The sequence below is a fragment of the Erigeron canadensis genome, chromosome 5 (assembly GCF_010389155.1).
Source record: "Erigeron canadensis isolate Cc75 chromosome 5, C_canadensis_v1, whole genome shotgun sequence".
In the NCBI taxonomy this organism is placed as follows: Eukaryota; Viridiplantae; Streptophyta; class Magnoliopsida; order Asterales; family Asteraceae; genus Erigeron; species Erigeron canadensis.
The window spans coordinates 40,204,396-40,226,054 of NC_057765.1; the positions used below are offsets into that span (position 1 = coordinate 40,204,396).

The window sequence follows — 21,659 nt, forward strand, 5'->3', positions numbered from 1 at the left end:
CTGACCGATTTAACACTCAGTGATGAACCATTCCATTCAGATGCAATCAAACACAGCCAACATTTTGTTGGTTTTAAATTAACTTCTTTTGATCCATACAAGCTGACAATCAATGAATTATGTTCAAAGCATAAGATACCAATATACATCTTTTAAAACTATTTTTATAAGCTTTACCTTTAATTGTTCAGTTATAAGTTTACAAGTTAAATTGGTTGTCAATTTTTTTTCTCTTTCTAACAAAACAATAATGGATTTGGTGCAAAATTCTTATATATACGTTGGAGGATGAGAAAATGGATCTTGCTTACATTACTTAACAATATAACATTGGTTTAAGCTTTTGTTTGTCATTTCAAAGATCTTCGCATTAATTTGTTATAAAAGTTATTTAAATAGCCCGGGTTGAACCCGGGTTGATTAACTAATGCTAAGATATTTGATTAAATGTATTTAAGATTTTGTCACCTTTGATAGTTATATTATAGTTGCAACATCTATCTTAATGTGTATATATAACTTTTTTTTTTCTTTCTTTCCTTTTTTTCTATAAGGCTTATAATTTTTATTTTTTTTATTACTTTTTTTTAAAAAAAGTGAGTTGCAATTTGGCAATTATAACCTGAGATTTTTGAGACATCCAACCCCTCCCTCCTTTTGAGACCTTGGGTAAACTCATCCCGGTACTTATATAGTGAATTTAAAAGATACTCCTAACCACCAGAGTTTATACTAGTGGTTGCATAAGGCTTCTAATTGATGAGCCATTTTTGGTTAATTATAGTAGTTTGATTTATATATGGTTCAAGTTTTAATTGGTTGACTATAATCATGATTTTAGTCATTTCTATAGTAGTTTCCAAAGCTAAGTTTGTCACAATATCCAAATTTAAAAAGATTTCTAAATATCTTTAGAAAAAAAGTAGGTTCTAAATAAAAATGGGTTTTGCTAAATGAAATCCTTAGGGTTTTCGTTAAGGTGCATTAAATAGTTGTACATTTACCATAAAATTCAGGGTGGAGTTTTAATATGAAAACGTACAACTTTTTTATGCACGTTAAGTAAAGTCCCAACGATTTCATTTAGCATTTTCCATAAAAAAAAATTACTCTTAATAATAAGCTTGTCACTAGACCACTTAAAAGGTGGTTAATTAGTGGTTTAGCGTATGTATACCATTTTGTTCGTAAAGGTTAATCATTGGGTTTTGTTGATTTTCATTATTTTTATTAATTTTCATGATTGGTTTGATTTGTTCCAACAATGAATATTAAATTTTTTAAAGTGAAGTTCCCTTCAAGTTGGAAATAACTTGAGGGGTCAAGTTATAATAATTTTAATTTCTTGAATTAAAATAAAAGGTTAAGAATAAAAGTGAATTTAATTCAAAAGTTCAGATTTTCTTTGTTTAACAGTCAAGTCGGGTAACTTGAGGGAATCCCCTCACAATTTCTAAATCGTTGACAATCAATAGAGATAAAAGAGTAATGATCAATCCTCTTAAATCATTAGCCTAAAAATCCCCCTAATTAATAGGATTGTGACATATGAAAAATCAAAGGGTGCGATTAGGAAAGAGAATTAATGGATTCCAGTGTTAACAAGTGGATATATTAGAAGGATTTTTTGGATGATTGGTTAAAAGGATTTATCATTTTCTAGAGATAAAATCATCCACTTAAATTCTAATTCTAACTAAACTATCATTTGAACATTGACATTAAGTGTGTACATGTTAAGAAAGTAGATAACTTACAATATAATTAATCTACAGTAACTTTGTGATCTTGGATATGAAGTGCCTTGCTTTGATTTCAGGTAAAAGGAAAAAAAGATTCTTGCAATGTGCTTCATTGCTAAGAAACAACTTTATTGCTAATATTTAACTAGTAAATTCATGCCTCACAATACGAGACTTCAGAAAATATCGAGATGATTATTAATGGAGTACTTCCTAGTTAGTTTAAGTAATTAAGTACCTGCCTTACAAGTAGTAGGTTTTGGGTTCAAGACTTGGGAAGTACATAGGAGGTTTTTCTATGAAGGTTTGGCTTGGGTATACCCATGTTCAAGTATGAGGAGGCAGAGTTTACCCCTATTGATCGTCGTGTCTTCGGGCGGATTAGTAGGGGGTTTTCCCCCATCGGGTATTTGAAATAAGCATTTCTACTTCGAGTGAGCTCTCTAACGCGGACCCGGTTAAGACAACGTATGTTAGACCTCCCGCTGTCGAATCACGACACGAAGTTCTCAAGCGAAATTCACCTTAAAAAAAAAAATTTCATCATAATGGAAATCTAAATAACTTTTTGTCAATTCTTTTCTTTTTTAAACTTTGACCAAGAAAAAAGAGAAAGATTCTTGATTTTCATTCAGTTTTTATTATTCATTAATGTTATTTGCATTTTTAAATATGAACAAATTATAACAACGTGTACATTATACGGGTAAAAAAATCATAACATAAAAGAATTCATGAAAGAAAGATTGTTTCTTTTCAATTTTACAAGGTTTCCACATTACATTAAACTATAAATAATTTGGGTATTTCAAAATTCAAATTCAGTAAAATGGGGGTAGAGTATTGATAATAATAAATTTTATATTTTCAATGAGTGTTAAAATGTATGAAATGCTAATTGGACTAGGTTTGCTAGTCGAAGAGAAATTACATAAGTATTTGTATTTTTAAATATATATAAAAGAGAAATCCTAATTTATAATTGGAGAGGTATGGATCCTTAGATAAAGTTCAACTTTTAATTAGAGCCATTAGATCAAATAATGATGTCATATAACTTTTTTAAATTTTTTAGATTTGATTTTAATTTAATTAATTTAAATGATCATTATTTTTTTATTTAAATTTGTAGACATTAATAATTAATGTTTTTAATTATATATTTACGAGAACTAATATTTTTATATTTTACATCATTTTTCGTCTTTAAAATCAATTTTTGATTTCTTTTTACGATAAAATTTTCTTTTGCAATGTAATACACTTTTATTAAATTATGTTTTTGTATAGGAATTCAATTTTATAACGTAACAAAATTTGGTTATAAGTATTTAGTTTTATATCACAATATTTTATTATTATTAAATTAATGGTTTGAAAACTGAACCGGATGTAAACCGGTTTTCTTAATAAAGAACTAAAAAACAAATATAAAGTTTATGGTAAGTTATCACAATTATATATCGGAAAATAATTGAATGAAAATTGCAATGATATTATGCATAATTTTAAATTATATTAACACAACATGCGATATATAGATTGATATTTAAATTGCTTAGCAATTTTATTGGATAACTAAATTATTCGAACAAAATGTTAAAGCACAAGTACAATGACAATGCAGACATATCCGGATGAATGAAAGACATCCAAATAAATGAAAACTTTACTTACCGAAACTTCTAATATATTATGTATCCATTTTTCAACTGTCTGGTCATTGTTAATCGGAATTTAAACAACCACTAATGTAACTTCATGTTTTATTTTGTGGTTTAAGTCTTATCTGGTTAAATATTTGTCAAATTATGATATTATAAAAATTTAACTTGTCATGAATTTTATATGTTTTACACGTATTACGCGGGTAATAATATAATTAAGTAAATAGATAAATTTCAAAACAAAAATAAATAAACAAGTCCTCGGTTATCGTCTTCTCCTATAGTTAGTTGGTTATTTTATTTTATTTAACAATTAAGATTTTATTAGTGCTCACTAGACCATTTCAATGTTCGGTCTGGTTTTAAAAATATTGTGTACCAAAATGTTCAATTATTGGGCCAATTTTTGTTATTTTACCAACTAACCTAACCTAATGTTTATCATCTATGGGTTATTGCATATAACCCCTTTTATATATGAGATAACAACCTTAGCCTCCCTTGAATATCAATTTGCCATTTTCTTTCAATCAAACAACATGCACCGGGTTATTGAGGTCCAATTCTTCCTTGTTTTCGTTAAGTTATATACGTAATGTTTAACTACTACCATCAAGATGGTCTAGTGTTCAAATTCATATTTTTTTTACAGGAGGTTTAGGTTAGAAACCTATTTAGTTGTCTTGGGGTGGTTAGGTTAATGGTTCACGGAATACACTAGTAGCCTGTGTACATCTAATCCAAAAAAAACTCGTCATCCACGAATAAGTCGAAAAGATAAACCTTCTTCCAAGAACTAATATACATCATAACAACTCATCATAAACCATTATAATATGGCCTATTGGTAAACTGGTAAAGGACTAATCGTTATGTTTCTTACACTAGTGACATAAAGAATTGGCATGGTTTCAAAACAAAAAAGTCTGGTTAAATCGACCTAATGAATCGTTATAAAGGAAATTTCCTAATAAATCTTCACTCGACCGACCTAATGAGTCGTTAAAAAGAAAATTTTCAAATACAGTAAAACCTCTATAAATTAATAATGTCAGGACCGGGATACTTTATCAATTTAACGAGATATTATTATATCGATAAATTAATATTTTATTAATTTAAAGAGATTTTACGATGTAAGTTGTGGAGATGACATTCGTGAGCCTTAGAACTTGTACAAGTATGCATTATCAACACAAAAATGGTTGTGAATCACTTGCTTATTTATCGTGATGTAAATAATGAAGGTTATAAGGTAAAAAATATTACAGAATATATGGCGAAATCATTCAAAATTTAGTTGTTGACAAAGTTGAGGATGTCCAATAGCCTTAAAAAGAAGCATTTGTAAAGGGCAAACAAGTCTTCTCAACTTTTTGTTGCAATACGAGAAAAATAATGTCGCAACTCTTGAGTACAATGAGAATATTTAACGATAAACTCAATGTAGATTTGAAGTTCAAACAAAAAAACAAGCGGCTTTTTATTAAGCAATCTTAAATTTTGGAAGCTCTTAATAGTTATTAATTTATAGTTTCGTTGTGACCAATGTAAATAAACTATGATTTAAAAAAATTATAATCTTATTATTTTATTAATTAGTATCCAATTTTATACTAGTCTTAAATTGAGATAAGACAGATTATTAGTTTTATCAAAATTATTAATTTATCGATTATCAATTTATAGATTTCCTGTAAATTTTTCGGTCTTTACCCTCGTAAAGAAGTTATATTTATACTATATACTGTGTGCATTTGTATATGTATATCTGGTTCTTCTAACTTGTTCTGCAAAACACCTCCACCGATGGCTTCTACACCTAATCAAGAAGCAATCGATACGTTCATCAGCATCACCGGTTCTTCTCAATCTGTTGCCATTCAAAAACTCACCGTAATCTCACTCTCAATTTTCCATCTTTTATATTTATATCTATATATATGCATCTATATTACATCACTTATTATATGGTTTCGTTTATTAAACCATTTATATATATTTGTTTGATATGACACTTTTTAGAACTTTTTAATTTATGCTTACATGTTATATTTAGCTCCTTTTATTTTATTTTATTAAATTATCATATATAATGTACTCTAATTATTATTTGTTTATTTATATTGAACATTTGATTGCTTGTAAGTAAAGGTTTGAAATTTTGTTTGTCATAAGAATTAGGGTTTGGTGTCAGAATTATTACATTAATGCACAATTTTCATATGGTATGTTATAAAATCAAATATTGAAACATTACTTGATACAGGGTTTAATAAAGTTTGAAACTTTCGTAGTTTTTGTTCATATTTGATTTGATTTTGGAAGGTAACTTGTTTGGCATCCAAAGGCCAGGATCCAAATTCTTGATTTAGGGTTTTCCCCCGTCTTGTTTTGTTAGATTGAAGTAGGTCTATGTTGTTAAGAAATTCCGTTTGTCTTGTTTTGTTATATTGAAGTTGGTCTATGTTGCCAAGAAATTCCGTTTGTCCTGTTTTGTTAGAATGTTAGATTGAAGTAGGTCTATGTTGCTAAGAATTTCGGTTTCAGTTTGTGGTAATGTTAGTGATTGCATTAGAAGTTTCGCGCCATATTTGTTCATCACCTATTTTAGAAACACAGCCAATAATTTTACCCATTTATTTTAATTATTCGCCTTCATTAAAAGTTGCTGGCCATTGTTGATTTACAAGTATATTTGGAAACTTGGAATGAGTATGAGTCGCAAAAACATCTTTGAAAATATTACGGGAAGGCAATGTATCTCACGCCTTTCACATTTAAGGAGCATTTATACGCTAGTTTCCTTTTGACCTGTTTTGGATCTACATGCCCGATGTTTAGAACCTCAGCGTAAAAGATTGTAGAAAGTAGATGGGTCTAATACTAATTATTTGACAGCTGTTGATAATTCTGTTGCGTATATACTTTTGATACATATAATGGATATCAAGTTTATACATGAAACTTCCCCTCAACTTTTTTAAGGATCAAAACCTTGTTCGCATAGTTAAAGTTGTACAAATTTTTGGGATATGCAGTTTCCAATCCTGTTTTATTTGTTATTATTTATTTATCTAATAATATTTACTCTAGTATTTACTGCATTTGTTTGATATACTATGACAAAATTCATTTTTACAAAATTTACCAATCTGAAATCCTTTTACCCCAAAATTTTCATATTTAGCAGTTAAATTTCTATTTTGTTCTAATTCTACTATCTGCCTGAGCTAAATCTTGGTCTTTATTAGGAGCATGGTGGTGATCTCAATGCAGCTGTCAATGCCCATTTCACTGAAGGAGACAGAAACATGTTAGTTGATTTCATTATTCAATAATGTCAAATGACATAATTGCATCGATCTGAGTTCCATTTCACTTCATCTTATTTTCTTTTACATTCTACGGTTTTATTATTTCAGCAGACGTGACACATCCGTTGCTGATCCACATGAGGATTTTATGGACTTAGATGATTCAAGTCAAACTGCATTTTCTAGACCTCCATTATCACTCTTTCCTTCCGCTAGAGACATGAATCCTTTTGCTATTCTTGATCCCAATTTCACCGGAAGTATATTTAACAGTGGGCCAGGGTTAATGGATGGTGAACCATTTGTCTCCCATCCAAGAGAAGTGAGGCAGATCCCCATTGAGGTCAAGGATGGGCCTAGTACAGAAACTGATCGTTCTGGACGTGCTCCTAGAATCGAAGATGTTTCCGAGACTTTAATAGAAAATATTCCAGAAACTCATGGAAATGTGATTATTGATGATGATGATGATGACGACGATGATGACGACGATGATTATATTCCAATTTCTGTTCCATCTGGGCGTAGTGAACGTGCAGGTATACATAATTTGAGACCAATTGGTGATTTACCTGACTATGGCATTGAAGAAGAGATGATCCGGGCTGCAATTGAGGCTTCCAAACAGGATTCCCTGATTGGTCAAGGAGATGTTGTAGCTCAGCCTAGGCAGTCTCATTTAGAGGATCCTGAACTGGCACAGGCAGTCTCTTTGTCTATAAAGGTTGTATTTTATTCTATTTTATATTATATATCATTGATGTAGCCCTTGTGGTATTTTCTCTTCTTCCATAACATTTATCTTTTCAGACTGCTGAGCAAGAGAAAGCCTTACGTCAAGTAGGATCTGATGTTGGGCCATCAGCACCAAGAAGTACGGAATTGATCGAGATAGAAGATGTGGAGACATTGCCTTCATCAAATGGAAGGTAAGGTTTCAATTGTCTATACTATAAGTGGAAAAGTGTTGGTTGTAATCTCTCTCTCTCTCTCTCTCTCACACACACATATATATAGGTTTTGAATAAAACGATTAAGGAGGATGTATGCATTACATTAGACTTTGGGTGACTTTCAACTGATTTGACCCGTTCCTCTTTTTTATGCTGTCCTAGTTTAACCTTTTTAGATATAATCCAATACAATCCAACCCAACATATCTATAAGTAAACGGGCCTAAGATGCCACCTCTAGTTTACACTTCTCTGTTCATTCTTCCTTGTAGTTGTGTCTTAAATATTTCAAGGTGGGATCCCAATCCCACAAGATGAGAATTTTACATGGTGTCTTACAACATGTATTATGTAATGTAAAACAGGTTGAATGTGGGAAGCTCATCTATTCCAGATGAAGTTGAAGATACAGAAGAAGAGCCTCTTGTTAGAAACAGGAGTCGACTTATATCCTCTACCTCTATTGACTCTGCCGATGACATTGAAGAAGTGGATTTGAGCTCACCACCGAGTCCTCCACACCAGCCAGATATCGTCCGTCCCGGGAACAACAGCACTGACTTCCCATCTGAAGTAATCTCTATTCATTCTCTTCAACTTAAATGAAATGTTTTTCAACCCCTCCGGCAACAAAGCCAATGTTACTTATTTATTTCTTACCACCATCGTAATTACATTAATTTTTGTCTTATTTGAAAAGTAATTTAGATCTATGACTTTTACTTCAAGAGTATCTTAGATCTACGACTTTTACCAGAAGGGCAATATAACGCTATGACTTCTAATTGAAACTACATGCCAATTTAATCGTTGAGAACTTGAAATTAATCTGTTACACTGGGGATATTATACATTGATTCATTTAAATTAATTTTATGTTGTTACACATTGCATATGTGAGTACCTACTATTGATAATCATTATTTCCTTGTAGTGGGGAGGTATCTCATCCCTGGAACATGATGAAGCGGTCATGCTCGAGGCTGCAATCTTTGGTGGAATTCCTGAAGGGAGCAGATATCATGTACCATATGCACCACATCAATACATGCAGAATGACATAGATGGAACTTTGGGACCTTACTCCAGGCCGACACCTCGCCCTCCATCACCCAATCTTACTGCTCAGCGTTTAATAAGAGAACAGCAGGTAAATTCAACTCTATTTCATTAAGGATAACTTCCGTTACAAATAACTGATAAAAGTTTATGTGTATTTTAAAATCCAAAAAAGTGCATTTTTTTGTTGGAACATATTTTTATGCAATTTTTGTAGTTTAAAACATAAGTTGCAATAAGCCAAGTAATTGAACGAGTTAATTATAGAAATTTAGGTGTTTGACTAAATTTTTTAAGGAAAGTATTGATAATTATTTAAGTTGTAAATATATGTAAGTAATTTTCACTCTTTGAAATATAAGAGTTTAAGAAAAAGATGTAAATAGTTTATAACTTATTATACATTATAGATAGTTTTGGAAAAGAAAGTGTTTTTGGTCAAGCCAACACTTACCAAAAAGTTACCCATTTAACGCTGCCTGATTTTGAACGTTTATCTAACCTTATTGTCCTGCTCAATCTGCCATCTATATGAAAAATTCTATGATTTAAATCAATGATCTTCATTTGAATAATTGTGTACAGGATGATGAGTATCTTGCATCTTTGCAAGCTGACAGAGAAAAAGAGCTGCTAGAACAGTCAGCCAAAGAAGCTGCCATGGAAGAAGAAAGGCGTAAGGAAGAAGAGGCACGCATAAAGCTGGAAGAGGAACAGGTGATGGGTGTTTAATATATATTTATCATGCAAACTTTTTATGCTAATTGGAGTGTGATAACTGCTAACAAGCCGCTTCACCAATACCGACTCTTCTATCCAAAATAGTCTGTCTAGACCGTATATGAACCCAAACTAAAGCATAAGCGCTATTAGCTGTGGGTTTTAGGCTATATGAGCCTCTGGGATTGGTCACATTACTGAAGCAATGATTAATTTCATGATATTTTAACTTTGGAGGTTGGAGTTTCTGATCTTACATGATTACTTTTAATTACTTAGATTTGCAGCTTGGGTTTCTAGGGCGCTTCAGTATATTTTATGGATTTTCGTTTGCAGTCTAACATGGTTAGTGGTTAGATGTGGGACTTTGGGAGTCAATTACACATAATATTCCTAGATGATTATGAGATCGCATACATCAAATAATGTTAGTTTGAAAAAAGCACGAGTCTCTGATAGATTATGTGAACTTCTTTGATACGACTCTTGAGACACTGAGTTTTCTTTCTCCTTTTATTCATACGATATAGAGATTGTGGGCCAAAATCTATCACCAATTAATACTAAAAGTAAATATTCATGTTTTATGCTTGATTTAATCCCTTGCAGGAAATTGAGAGGCAGTTGACAGCAAAAGAAGCGTCCCTTCCTCAGGAACCTACATCTGATGATGAAAATGCTGTGAATCTTCTTGTGCGCATGCCTGATGGAAGCCGCCGTGGTCGCAGATTTCTCAGGACTGACAAGCTACAGGTACAATTCTGCACTATAAGGGTAACTTTTGAGCTGTAAATCTGGTGATGGGCAATTTTTTACCAATATGCCTGGCAATTTGTTTTGAGCGAAACCTTCATATGTTCTAAGTCGAGAAAAATGCAGTTCAACTTGGCAAAATTTTTTTTATAACAAACTCAGAATGGACATTAATACTAACAATTGAAATCCTGAACATGGCAAGAATTGGCAAGATTCTAATGGCTATCTGGCTTTTGGTGTACTGTAGCAAAATCTGTAATGATACTAATGTCTGTTTAGGCAATCACTCATTTTAGCCATTTCTTGCAAGTTTGGTGCAATTCTTGTTAGCATTTTAGAAAGTATGATGCGGCTAACGTAAAGGCTGCCTACAACCGAAAATGCTAATCACCTTTAATTAACTACTTTTTATCTTTATTCCTGACAGTATCTTTTCAACTTCATCGATGTTGCCCGAGTGGTCAAGCCTGGTTCGTACAGACTGGTAATTCTTCATTCACTCTTTTCTATACATCTGCAAACTTTTGTTTTGTTTAGTTCATGTGGTGGCTGATATTGTGATAATTCTGGTATATCCTTTCATAAGATGGAACATAACCCAAAATATTCTGTTTTTTTAATATGAGATGAAAGGCCAAATTGTGGTGGTGTAAAACATCAGTCTCGGTGGTTTAAAATAATCGCCTCCCATTCCAACACTTGATTTGAGTGATGATCTATTATAGTTCATACAAGATGACATAAAAATAAGCTCAAAAGAGGATGGGTCAAATGGTCTGAATTTTGAAAGTTCCTCATCTAGTGTGTGTTATTAATGCATCCAACTTTGTAAATCAATTTTATTACTATTTTATATATTTACAAAAATAATACTATACTCGTAATTATAATCATATATAACACATTAATTATTTATCTTTATTTAAGAATTTAATAAATTGTCTGAGTCATCCTGACTTGACCTGTTGACCCTAAACATTTCAACCCTCACTAAAAGTTACCCATTTTCAATCTGAATCTGTTTTGGCTGTTGCTACCTTCCCTCTTCATATATGTAATGACCTACTTTTGAAAATAATGATTCGTAACATGTTATTAAAGGCAGTGTGTACCAATATCCAAACTCCAAAGTAGAATCTGTTTATGTGGCTGATCAGTACTACTGCTCTCTTTTGCAGGTGAGACCTTACCCTCGCCGTGCATTTAATGATGGAGAAAGTAACTTAACGTTGAATGAACTTGGTTTAACTAGCAAACAGGAGGCACTATTTCTTGAGTCTATTTAGAATCTGGTGTCAAAATAGCAGCTTTTGTTACTTAGAAAACATAGACCTCATGAAAAATACATATACCAATAGTGTGGTTGTGGTACGAGCGTCATGGTTCTTTGGTCATATCCAATGTGTCATTGAGCTCATTGGTTTGGACCTTTCTACAAGGTGTGGGCCAGGAAGCTCTTTGAATGTTTGGGTGTGATAACTTTTGTATTTATATAGTTGATATTAATATTGGATGACATTTATTCTGGGAGGACTCCATTGCATAGTATTCTGTGTTTGTAAAATATATTGTTTTTACATGGTTTGTTTGGAAATCCGGCCCCCAATTTATCTGTTTCATGTTAACCGTCGATGTTTCAGTGGTGGCTGCCAATGGGTCGGAGGGAGTTAGCATGTGTTTGATCAAGTTTATGTCCTAAAATAAGACTACTATGAATGATACATTTGCTACTTTCTGAAATCACATGCTACATGGTCTGAAATAGCGTATACCTTTATAAAATTTAATTATTGTTGTCAACATAACCAAATGTCATTCTATTCCGAAAATAGATTTTTTTTTTTTGTTGACAGAAGAACAAAATTGGATGAAAGGAGTATTGACTTTAAATTAGCAATCAATCAGTTGTTCTACATTTCACTAACTGTTGCTTGTTGGTACTTTCCCCTGTCACACGATTTTTTTGTTCGAAGTGTTTTGATTTTTGTACGTCCCAATATAATTGTCTATTTATCAATTTCATCTATAAATAATATATATTGATATATTGATTATTATTGATGATTCAATGTCATGTAACGATTTTTATTTAATGATGATGGTGTCGGGAACTTGGACATCAAGAAAGATTAAATCTGTCACTTGTGGGGTTCGAGTGTAGGGGTATATCGTCCCATTAAGCTGGAAATATCATACATGCTAGATTTCATTTTTGGCCAGGTTTTCATTTTTTTTAAGGGGAAATATAAAATGCTGTTAATAACATTACTGCTACTCTCACAAAAGTCTCCCTGTTTGTCACATGATAAATCAATAATCATTCCTAATGAATGTAAGGACAACGACAATCAACTAAATGCTGTTAACAGCATATTAGCTATTTATTTTTTACGCATAAAGAATGGTTTTAGATGTGATACCAATTACTCAACATTGTTGTTGAAACTTAACAAGTTAAAAAGCATTTTTTTTAGAATACCTTTTAATGGTAAACAAAATTGTGTACCTGACATTATATCAGGATATCTTTTACCGTTTGCCCATTGTTATACGGAGTACAAGTGTACAACATAACCTCACTTTTTATTGTTGGGGTCACTTTAAAATTGGAGCTAGTATTATCATATTTAGGGAATAAAGATATATTCCGTAAATAAATTGAAAATGGGTGAAAATGATGTAACTTGTGTTTTAAATGCTTGCCGGCAAAACTAGGATTACCATGAAACTAGATTTGAAAAAGATACTCGTAAAAGAGAGTTGTTAAATTTAGTTTTATTCAAAAGATAGAATAATAATACTGTAGTTTTATTATGCAATGATTATCGGGGAAAGATTCTCTCAAGTTAAATTCAACTTGAGGGATTAAGTTGAAAAAATCTAGACCTTTGAATTAAAATCAAAAGTTAAGATTTAAAGATTTTTAGATTTTAACCATTAATTTTTATCCAAAGTTCAAGATTTATGTTAGGCAATTTGAAAAAATCTCTTTTCTGAGTGTTGAGTGTTTAGAAGGATCTTATTCTAGTCACTTTGGAATTTGGAAGCATGCAATTAGATGATTAGTGGTTTTGCACCAAGAAAGTTGTGGTTATAGTTGTAGATGTGATACCAACTACTTAGTGGTACTAGCTTTTTGACAAAACTTACCACTCCATATAGTACGATGTAATAATAAAAATATTCATTTGAAAAAGAAAAGTGGAATAAAACCAATTAATATTCAGCTGATTTGTTTCTATGTTTTTTACAAAACTACAAATGTCATTTTAAGGTAATCTGTTATGCCCACTTTGTAAAGTTTGTATACAACATAAGGATGCACGAGTGCCCCGGGAAGGAATAGGTATTGGACAAATACTTATTTGAACACCAATCCGTACAACGGGTATCGATAGGGTTGGGAGAGTTTTGGGGACCGTAGTATCGGTTTTGTTGCTGCTTAAAATGACCGTTGTCAATTTAATAAAAAAAACTGGGCCAACTTGTTAAAGTCTCTTTTTCCTTCTTTTCTTTTTTGTCTTTTATGTTTTATCCTCTTCTTCTTCATCTTTATATATATATATATATATATATGTAACTTTTTTTTTTCTAAACAAACATCCAAATCTACACTCCCAAATCACATATACATACATATTTACATTTAACACATATTATATAAATCATGAACCCTTTTTTCAACAACCCTTTATGTATTGTGTTGTCGTTTCGTTTTAAATTGTAGTTTCGTGTTTTATTTTATCGTGTTAGTTTAATATTGTACTAGTTTTAATTTATTAAATAAAAGTTTAAGTTATTAACTGAATAAAAATATATAGAAAATAAATAAAATAAAAAAGGATAAGGAGGGTCGGGGAGGGGTGCGGAGGTATTCCCTGTAATTAGAGAACGAACAAGTACCTATTGAAAAACCAGAGAGGGCGGGGAGAGGTGGTGAGTTACTCCCCCACCCTAAGAAAAGAATTTGAGAAAACTTTTTAACGGGGCAAATAAGAATATTTATTTTTATTTAAGAACAAGCCTTATTAAAATTAAATTAATTCAAATAGAAATATTACTTTTCATCAATGAGAAAAAAAACCTAATTATAAATTTTCATCAATGATCACTAAAATTATTTCAATCTCCTAAACATTAGACTAAAAATCTTTCTAAAACTATATGAATATAACAAGTGGATTCCAGTTAATCACTTTCTTAATCTTACACCTTGAATTTTCACATGTTACCATCCTATGAATTAGGAAGATTTTTAGGCTTATAAATTAGAAGGATTTATCCCTTTTAAAATATTGCCTATATATATCATTTAAATCGAAATTATTTGATAAATTTATTTAGTAAAAGCAAATCTATCCTTTTTTTTTAACGTTCGAATGGTCAGAGACTGTTCGTCACCGGTTCCACCGGTTAGACCCTTGCGACATTGGGTCGAGATGGGGGTAGCAAGGTGGGAAAGAACAGGGCCTAGTTCCTTTTGCACCTACGTCCTTAGGTCAGAATTTCATTCGAATTTTCAGTTAATTTCAAAGGAAAGAAAACCTCATATTAATTCGTCAAACGGCTTGGCGATTAATAGAAGTTTACCTTGCCTACTCAAAACTTAAACCCGGGTCATCTCAAACCTAAGACTGTCATGAGAAGATGAGTTTTTGACACAATGATAAAAGCAAATTAATCTATTTATCTAGCTCATTTAATTAAACTATTCGATAGATGTAATTATTAAAAGCAAATCTATCTACCTAGCTCATTCCTAATCCCTTTCAACTGTGGAGCAATGACAATACGTACGTCAATGAAATCGCCCATCATCTCTAAACCGTTGATTTTAGCTAACATTCAGACGTTTGTATCTCACTTACTTTTATGGATGATGACGTGTACGTACTGCCAATGAGTGTGATATTCAGAGTGTTTCACTCTCATATGTGTATGTCATTTAATATGTTTAATTAGATATCGGGGCCGGTATATAACTTGTTAATTCATCTCTTTATGATTTGCCACAATTTATAGACACACATATCACATATATATGTTATATACTACTGTAGAACACTCATATCAACTATATAATCCGAAATTTAATTAGTAAAAAAACGTTAGCTTATTAAGATACAACGGTAATAATAGCCTCTGCAAAAAAAAAACAATTTATCCCAAATGGTCACCCCCTCTTCCTCACTTTATTCGTCGGCTAACCGAAAAGTCCCAAACCGAAGAGACCAGTGTCGACGATCTAACACAAGCCAAGGGTGTCGTGACCACACGACGAGACCAATCTCATCTAAGTATAAGGTCTCCTTACTAATTTAGAGTACGTAATTAGCTTATTGACAACTGGCTGGGATATGGATTGATGCTATCTAGCATTCGAAGTCCTTTTCTTTTCATACGCTACGTACCGATTTAATTATGACTATACATCAATGTTTAGGTCTTATCTAGACATTGTCATTGTGTATATATATACGTACAAGTTTGCTCTTTAAAGTCCTCTTATAAATTAGTTTGAAACAAATATATATCACATGGGATTTTTTTTTTTTTTTATTTTTTTTTATTTTTATTTTTTTTAATGTCAATCTCTTATTCAAGGTTATGGTCACATGGATCAATTCATTATATTAATTGCATCGTCACGCACATCATGATGCATATCATTGCTTTTTGTCCATCGATTCCTAAATGTCAATCTCTTATATATATATATATATATATATATATATATATACGTACTACGTCAGAGATTGTACATTCTCTGAGTAATGACCAAATTTTAAACCAAGACACACTTGTAGAAGTTTTGATATATGGAGTGAGAACATATATACCATTGATCTATACAATTCTTAGATTCGTATTCTTTTTTTAATATAAATAATATATATGCTAAAAAACTTAGAAATTAATATTATAAATTAAGTACATAAACAAAGTCATAAACACGTAGCAATATTCGATATGGATACACGTCTGGTGTACATTATTTTGGCTTTTAAATGTTCTGTTTTTATTTTAATAATGTTTTTGCCGAAAGTCACCAAAAGAGAATAATATCTACAGCTTTTTGCCAAATTAGAATAATTGGAATATATATATATATATATAGGGTAACACTCCAGTGAGAACAGTCTTAAAATAAGAACGGCGAGAACACTTAAAAAACATCATTTTGATGCATTAAAAGTCCATAAAACTAAAATAGTGCTTAACTAATTATCATTATTTAAGTGTATAACAACACATTGGCCTGTCAAAATCAAGAAAATCATGTTTTTTGTTTTGTGCATCCATCTTGGATGCATATTCTTCAAAATAATGCATCCACCAAAAAACGTGATTTTTTCGATTTTGACGGATCAATATGTTGTTAAACACTTAATTAATGATAATTAGTTAAGCACTATCTTAGTTTTATGGACTTTTAATGCATCAAAATGATGTTTTTTAAGTGTTCTCACCGTTCTTATTTTAAAACTGTTTTTATTTGATTGTATATATATATAGGGTAAAGTTATTTTGAGAACCTTTTTTTGCGAGAACCTTTGAGAACTTTTCAAATCAAGCCCAACCGATGATTATTCTTTACATGAAAATTGTTTTTGATTGTTTTCTAAATAACTTATGTGTAAATTTGAAGTTTATAATTGTGTGGAGCCATGGATTATCATCCGTTATACAATTATGTGGAGATTTGGATTTTTGATCACATGTACACGAATATTGCTATGATTACATATGATCGACTTGCATACATGTGATCATAATGTAACACCCCAATAACTTTAAGGTAATAGAAAATTAATCTTTTTATAGTTTTAACATTAAATTAATTTCCTAGTATTTTGTTTTGGGATAAGGGGTTAATTTAGTTGAAACTTTAGTGGATAGCGGGTAAAAATACCCATTTATATTTTTATTTACGTGGCAAAGGGGGGGGGGGGATAGCCCACCCACTTTTGCTTGATGAATCATTAGTCTAATTTCTCTCAAAAGCTTTAATCTTCGATCACATTCTAAATCCTTCCAATTCAAAAGCAAATTTTCTTCTCAATCCCTTTCAATCAATCTTCCAAGTGATTTAACAATAACAATAATAATCATTAATCTTCAAGAAGCAAAAATTGAAAAGTTAGAGTTGTGTTTTTGGATGGTGGTGGCTGAATTTAAGAGAGAAAAAGGGAAAAAAGGGGAATTTTGATTCAAGTCCAAATTATTGAATTCTTGAGGTATTGATTTTCTTAACCTACTTCTAGTTCCTTTTATTAAATTAGGGTTCTTAATCATAGAAATTGGGGGTTTTATTATTTGAGGTTTTCAAGTAAAGCCCTAATCAATTTGATTGAGAAATTGATAGTTAAAGCCCCCCCCCCCCCCCCCCCATAGTAAGAACTTTATAATTGGTGGTATTTGGCTAGTAGATATAGTATGAAGCTTTACTATGAGAATTTGATTTTTAGAAGGTTTTGAATAAGCCAAACACCATGAAGCTAGAGTTATGGTGAAATTAGTTAGATGATTGTGAAAGAATTGAGTTATTGAACTCATAAAGATAAATATGTTGAATTATGTATAGGTGGTGAAGATCAATTTGTGGAGTCTAATAACCATACATTGTCAAATAACCAAAATCAAGGTGAGTACATATGTATGTGTCCATAGTTGTGATATGAAGGGCATAGATGAATAAATTTCTATGTCCCAATTGTATGTTGAATTGAGTAAGACTAGTAGATGATGATATACCTACTAGCATATATGGAGTGTAAGACTAGTAGATGATGAAATACCTACTAGCATACCTTGGTTTTGTGTAAGACTAGTAGATGATGAGGTACCTACTAGTATATATCCTTGGCCAAGTAGAAGTAACATGATCATGATTTGTTTGTTGTTGTTTTAATTGTTAAGTGAATGGCTTAAATTGTTATATGCACTTGGTTTTGTATAGTTAGATATTGATCATATTCATATGTATTCAATAAGCAAATTGCTTATATTTTAGTTGTTTAAATTTTCTTATAGGTAGTGGTAGCAGCAAGGAAAAGGAGGTGATCAAGTGAAGTTAAAGTTGGAGTTTGTAGAACATTGGCTTGAAGGTGGGCAACTTGGGTAATTGTTGATAGACTATCCCTAATAACCATGATGGCTCATGATACAATGTTCTTTTGGTTTAACTTATTTTAGGATAAAATTTCTGGAATTTGATTTGCAAATGGTTCACATGGTGTTTAAAGGTTGACATGATCGTTTTGCTTTGAAAGATCGTTTTGGGCGAATGACCCGTTTGGTCGTTTTAATGTATAGTTCAATGGTTAAGGTTTTGGATCCATCAATTATGTTGTAATATATGATTTTACTCATTTTGGTGTTTTGGTTTAAAGAATTTGTAGCATGAAAAGTGAAATATGGATTTTTGGCTAAAATAGAATTGTGCAGGTCGGATCATAAATTTACGGTCTCTGACCATAAATTTACGGCCCATTGATTTACTTGGAACCGTAAATTTACGGTCCTTGCAATTTTGAGTTGTTTTCAAACAGGGACGAAAAAAATCTAAGAGCAAATTATGGTGCAAATTTTACGGCTAGTTGTAATTGAGCCGTAAATTTACGGTCCTGGACCATAAATTTACGGCCAGCACAAAAAAAAAAATTGGTTTTTAGTTTAATGAGTTTGGTTCTTACACATAGCAATATTCGTGTACATGTGATCAAGAATCCAAATCTCCACATAATTGTATAACGGATGATAATCCATGCCTCCACACAATTATAAACTTCAAAATTACACATAAGTTATTCAGAAAATAATCAAAAAACAATTTTTATGTAAAGAATAATCATCGGTTGGGCTAGACTTGAAAAGTTCTCAAAGGTTCTCGCAAAAAAAAAGGTTCTCAAAATAACTTTTCACTATATATATATATATATATAGAAAGGGTTATTTAAAAACCCACAAATAAAAAAGAACTCAAGAACCATTTTGGACCGCACATTCTTTCTCTCTTCAATTAAATAATAAAATTCACTCAAATCATTCAAAATGTTTTATCTCACAAACCGTAAATTGTTAGACGAAACAAAAAGCATGAGTAGTCTTAAAGTTTCGTCCTCTTTTATTAGATATTCAATTCGATATAATTTTGACGACCTTTTAATTTTCGTTTTTTCCCTCTTGTACTTGTGTACCTACACATGAGTAGGATCATTGTTTTCACATGTAAATTAGTAAATGAACATATGTATACAACAATGAAGATTAACGGTGGAGCCCGTCAATCCATGGCGGAGCCATAGCGGCTAAGGGTGGAGCCCGTTAGGTAGATCACCCATCACTAGTCACCTAATATGACCTATCGCCCTCAATGACCTATTACCCCCACCAGCCTTGGTTTATGAATATCCTTAAGGGCGAAGCCCGCTCCGAATCATAATTTGTGTTCAACCTACACATGTGTAAGTACCAAAACGAAAATTAAAAAGTCGTCAAAAGTATATTAAATTGGATCTCTAATGAAAGAGGACGAAATTTTACGACTACCCATGCTTTTTGTTTCGTCTAACGATTTACGGTTTGTGAGATAAAACATTTTGAATGATTTGGGTGAATTTTATTATTTAATTGAAGAGAGAGAAAGAATGTGTGGTCCAGAATGGTTCTTGAGTTTTTTTTTAATGAGTTCTCAAAATAATTCGGATAAAGATCCTTTAAAGTTCAAATGAACTTTATAGGTAAAGTTGGAGATTTCAACCATTGGATTAAAATCAATGGTTATGATTAAAAAGTCATCTTTAAATCTTAACCATTGATTTTAATCCAATGGTCAAGATTCTCATACCTTTACCTATAAAGTTACCTTAACTTTAGAGAATCCCTATCCAAATAACTCACCCCTATATATATAGAATAGAAGCGAAGTTTGTTTGTTTGTTTGTTTCCTTCTTTTTATTTTTATGAGTAAATGTAGTAATTACAAATGAGTTGTGATCGCCGAATTCTGTTTGGTCAGGCTAGCATTGCATGTTGCTATCAATAACCACTACGAACTCTCTTTGAGACGGAAGTGATGATGACAGACAAAAGAATTTGTACATGTTTATGTTGTTATTTATTTTTTTAAAAAAGAGTAAAATTTGGAGGAAAAGTTTTTAGGTTAATTTCTCCACTTCCCAGTCACATGTGGAAATTTTTGAAGAAAAACCAAAAGAAGGGAAAAATAAAAGAAGATATTATTTAGTCGTTAAGTTATCTCAAACTTATTTCCAAAGTAAGAATGTCATTGTAAAGTTATCATGCATCTTTCTTGGTGGTTTACTACTTTTATTAATGTCATTCTATTCTTTCTTCATGAACATTGGGAGTACAATGTAAACGATTTTGTATTACTAATTAATTCGTATCACTTTCATACATTTGTTATGATACACGCAATCTCTACCTTCGTTTCTATCATACAAAGCATTCACATTCGTAGCGATGTGTTGCCGGTTCACATGTCACTAGTAAATAAAACCCGAAAATATATTTCTTTTAAGTCATCAAAACCGACCATTTTCGTTTGATCCGATCTCTTATCAAATCTTGATAAAGACATTGGGAAACTGGAGAGTTTTAATTAATGGATCATTTATGTAACGTATCTATTAATTTTTATGTTGATTGACGATTAGTATTGTAATTGTATTTTTTTAGCATCAAGTATCTTGCTAGTTGCTTATATTAATATTATTATACTTCTGCCTTAAAAAAAGACATTAAGGGAAACTTATAACGACTAATGTTGTTACATTTTGCCTAAATATTTGAAAATGTCAAGTAACAAGTTACAATAATCGTAACTAAAAGAAGTTTAAAAATCTGAAGACTCAACAACAACCAATCCTATTTACTCCTTAGTCTAGGGACCAAACCACCTTGGACTAGTCGATTATTATCATGGATGTCTCTACATGAAGTTTAAGTTCAAATCTCGTTATGTCTAATTAATTTTGAAGTTAACTAACAAAAGATGAGTTTTTTTACCATACTAGTGTCGTGGATAAAATTATTTACCAAAATGGTATAGTTTCAAAATTATTTACCAAATTAGTATATATATTTTCATTACATCCCCTTAATGTTTGTCATATTATCAAGTTTGATACTTCTTTTATCATTATATCTTTATGGTAAGCAAATTATCATTTTATTCCAATTAAAAATGAATACATACATATTCACATAAAATCAACCATCTAACCACAAACATTGGATATTAATAAAGATTAAATCAAATCAAATTTCATCATAGTTACATGTATATTTATCTGACATCAATATTGATCTAATATCAACATTTATCATATACGTTAGACAAACAGGTTGTCTAAAGGTAAAAGTTGTAACATGTAAAAATTTATCTGGAAGGAGAAACTAATTGTGATTCATATCATC

The 21,659-nt window shown here is 31.2% G+C and overlaps 1 protein-coding gene across 2 annotated transcripts; it reads left to right on the plus strand.

Moving 5' to 3' along the window:
* The first annotated feature begins 5,179 nt into the window (after positions 1–5,179).
* Positions 5,180–11,808, plus strand: LOC122600510 (plant UBX domain-containing protein 8). Of its 2 annotated transcripts, none has more exons than XM_043773238.1 (10): positions 5,180–5,305; positions 6,664–6,725; positions 6,835–7,450; positions 7,537–7,655; positions 8,045–8,252; positions 8,614–8,829; positions 9,324–9,455; positions 10,068–10,211; positions 10,642–10,698; positions 11,393–11,808. In XM_043773238.1, exons 1-10 carry the CDS (start codon positions 5,219–5,221, stop codon positions 11,498–11,500), a joined length of 1,749 nt encoding a protein of 582 aa, XP_043629173.1. In that variant the 5' UTR covers positions 5,180–5,218; the 3' UTR covers positions 11,501–11,808. The 2 variants fall into 2 exon arrangements, with proteins under 2 accessions (XP_043629173.1, XP_043629174.1); XM_043773239.1 differs by having other exon boundaries at positions 6,838–7,450.
* The last annotated feature ends 9,851 nt before the right edge of the window (positions 11,809–21,659 follow it).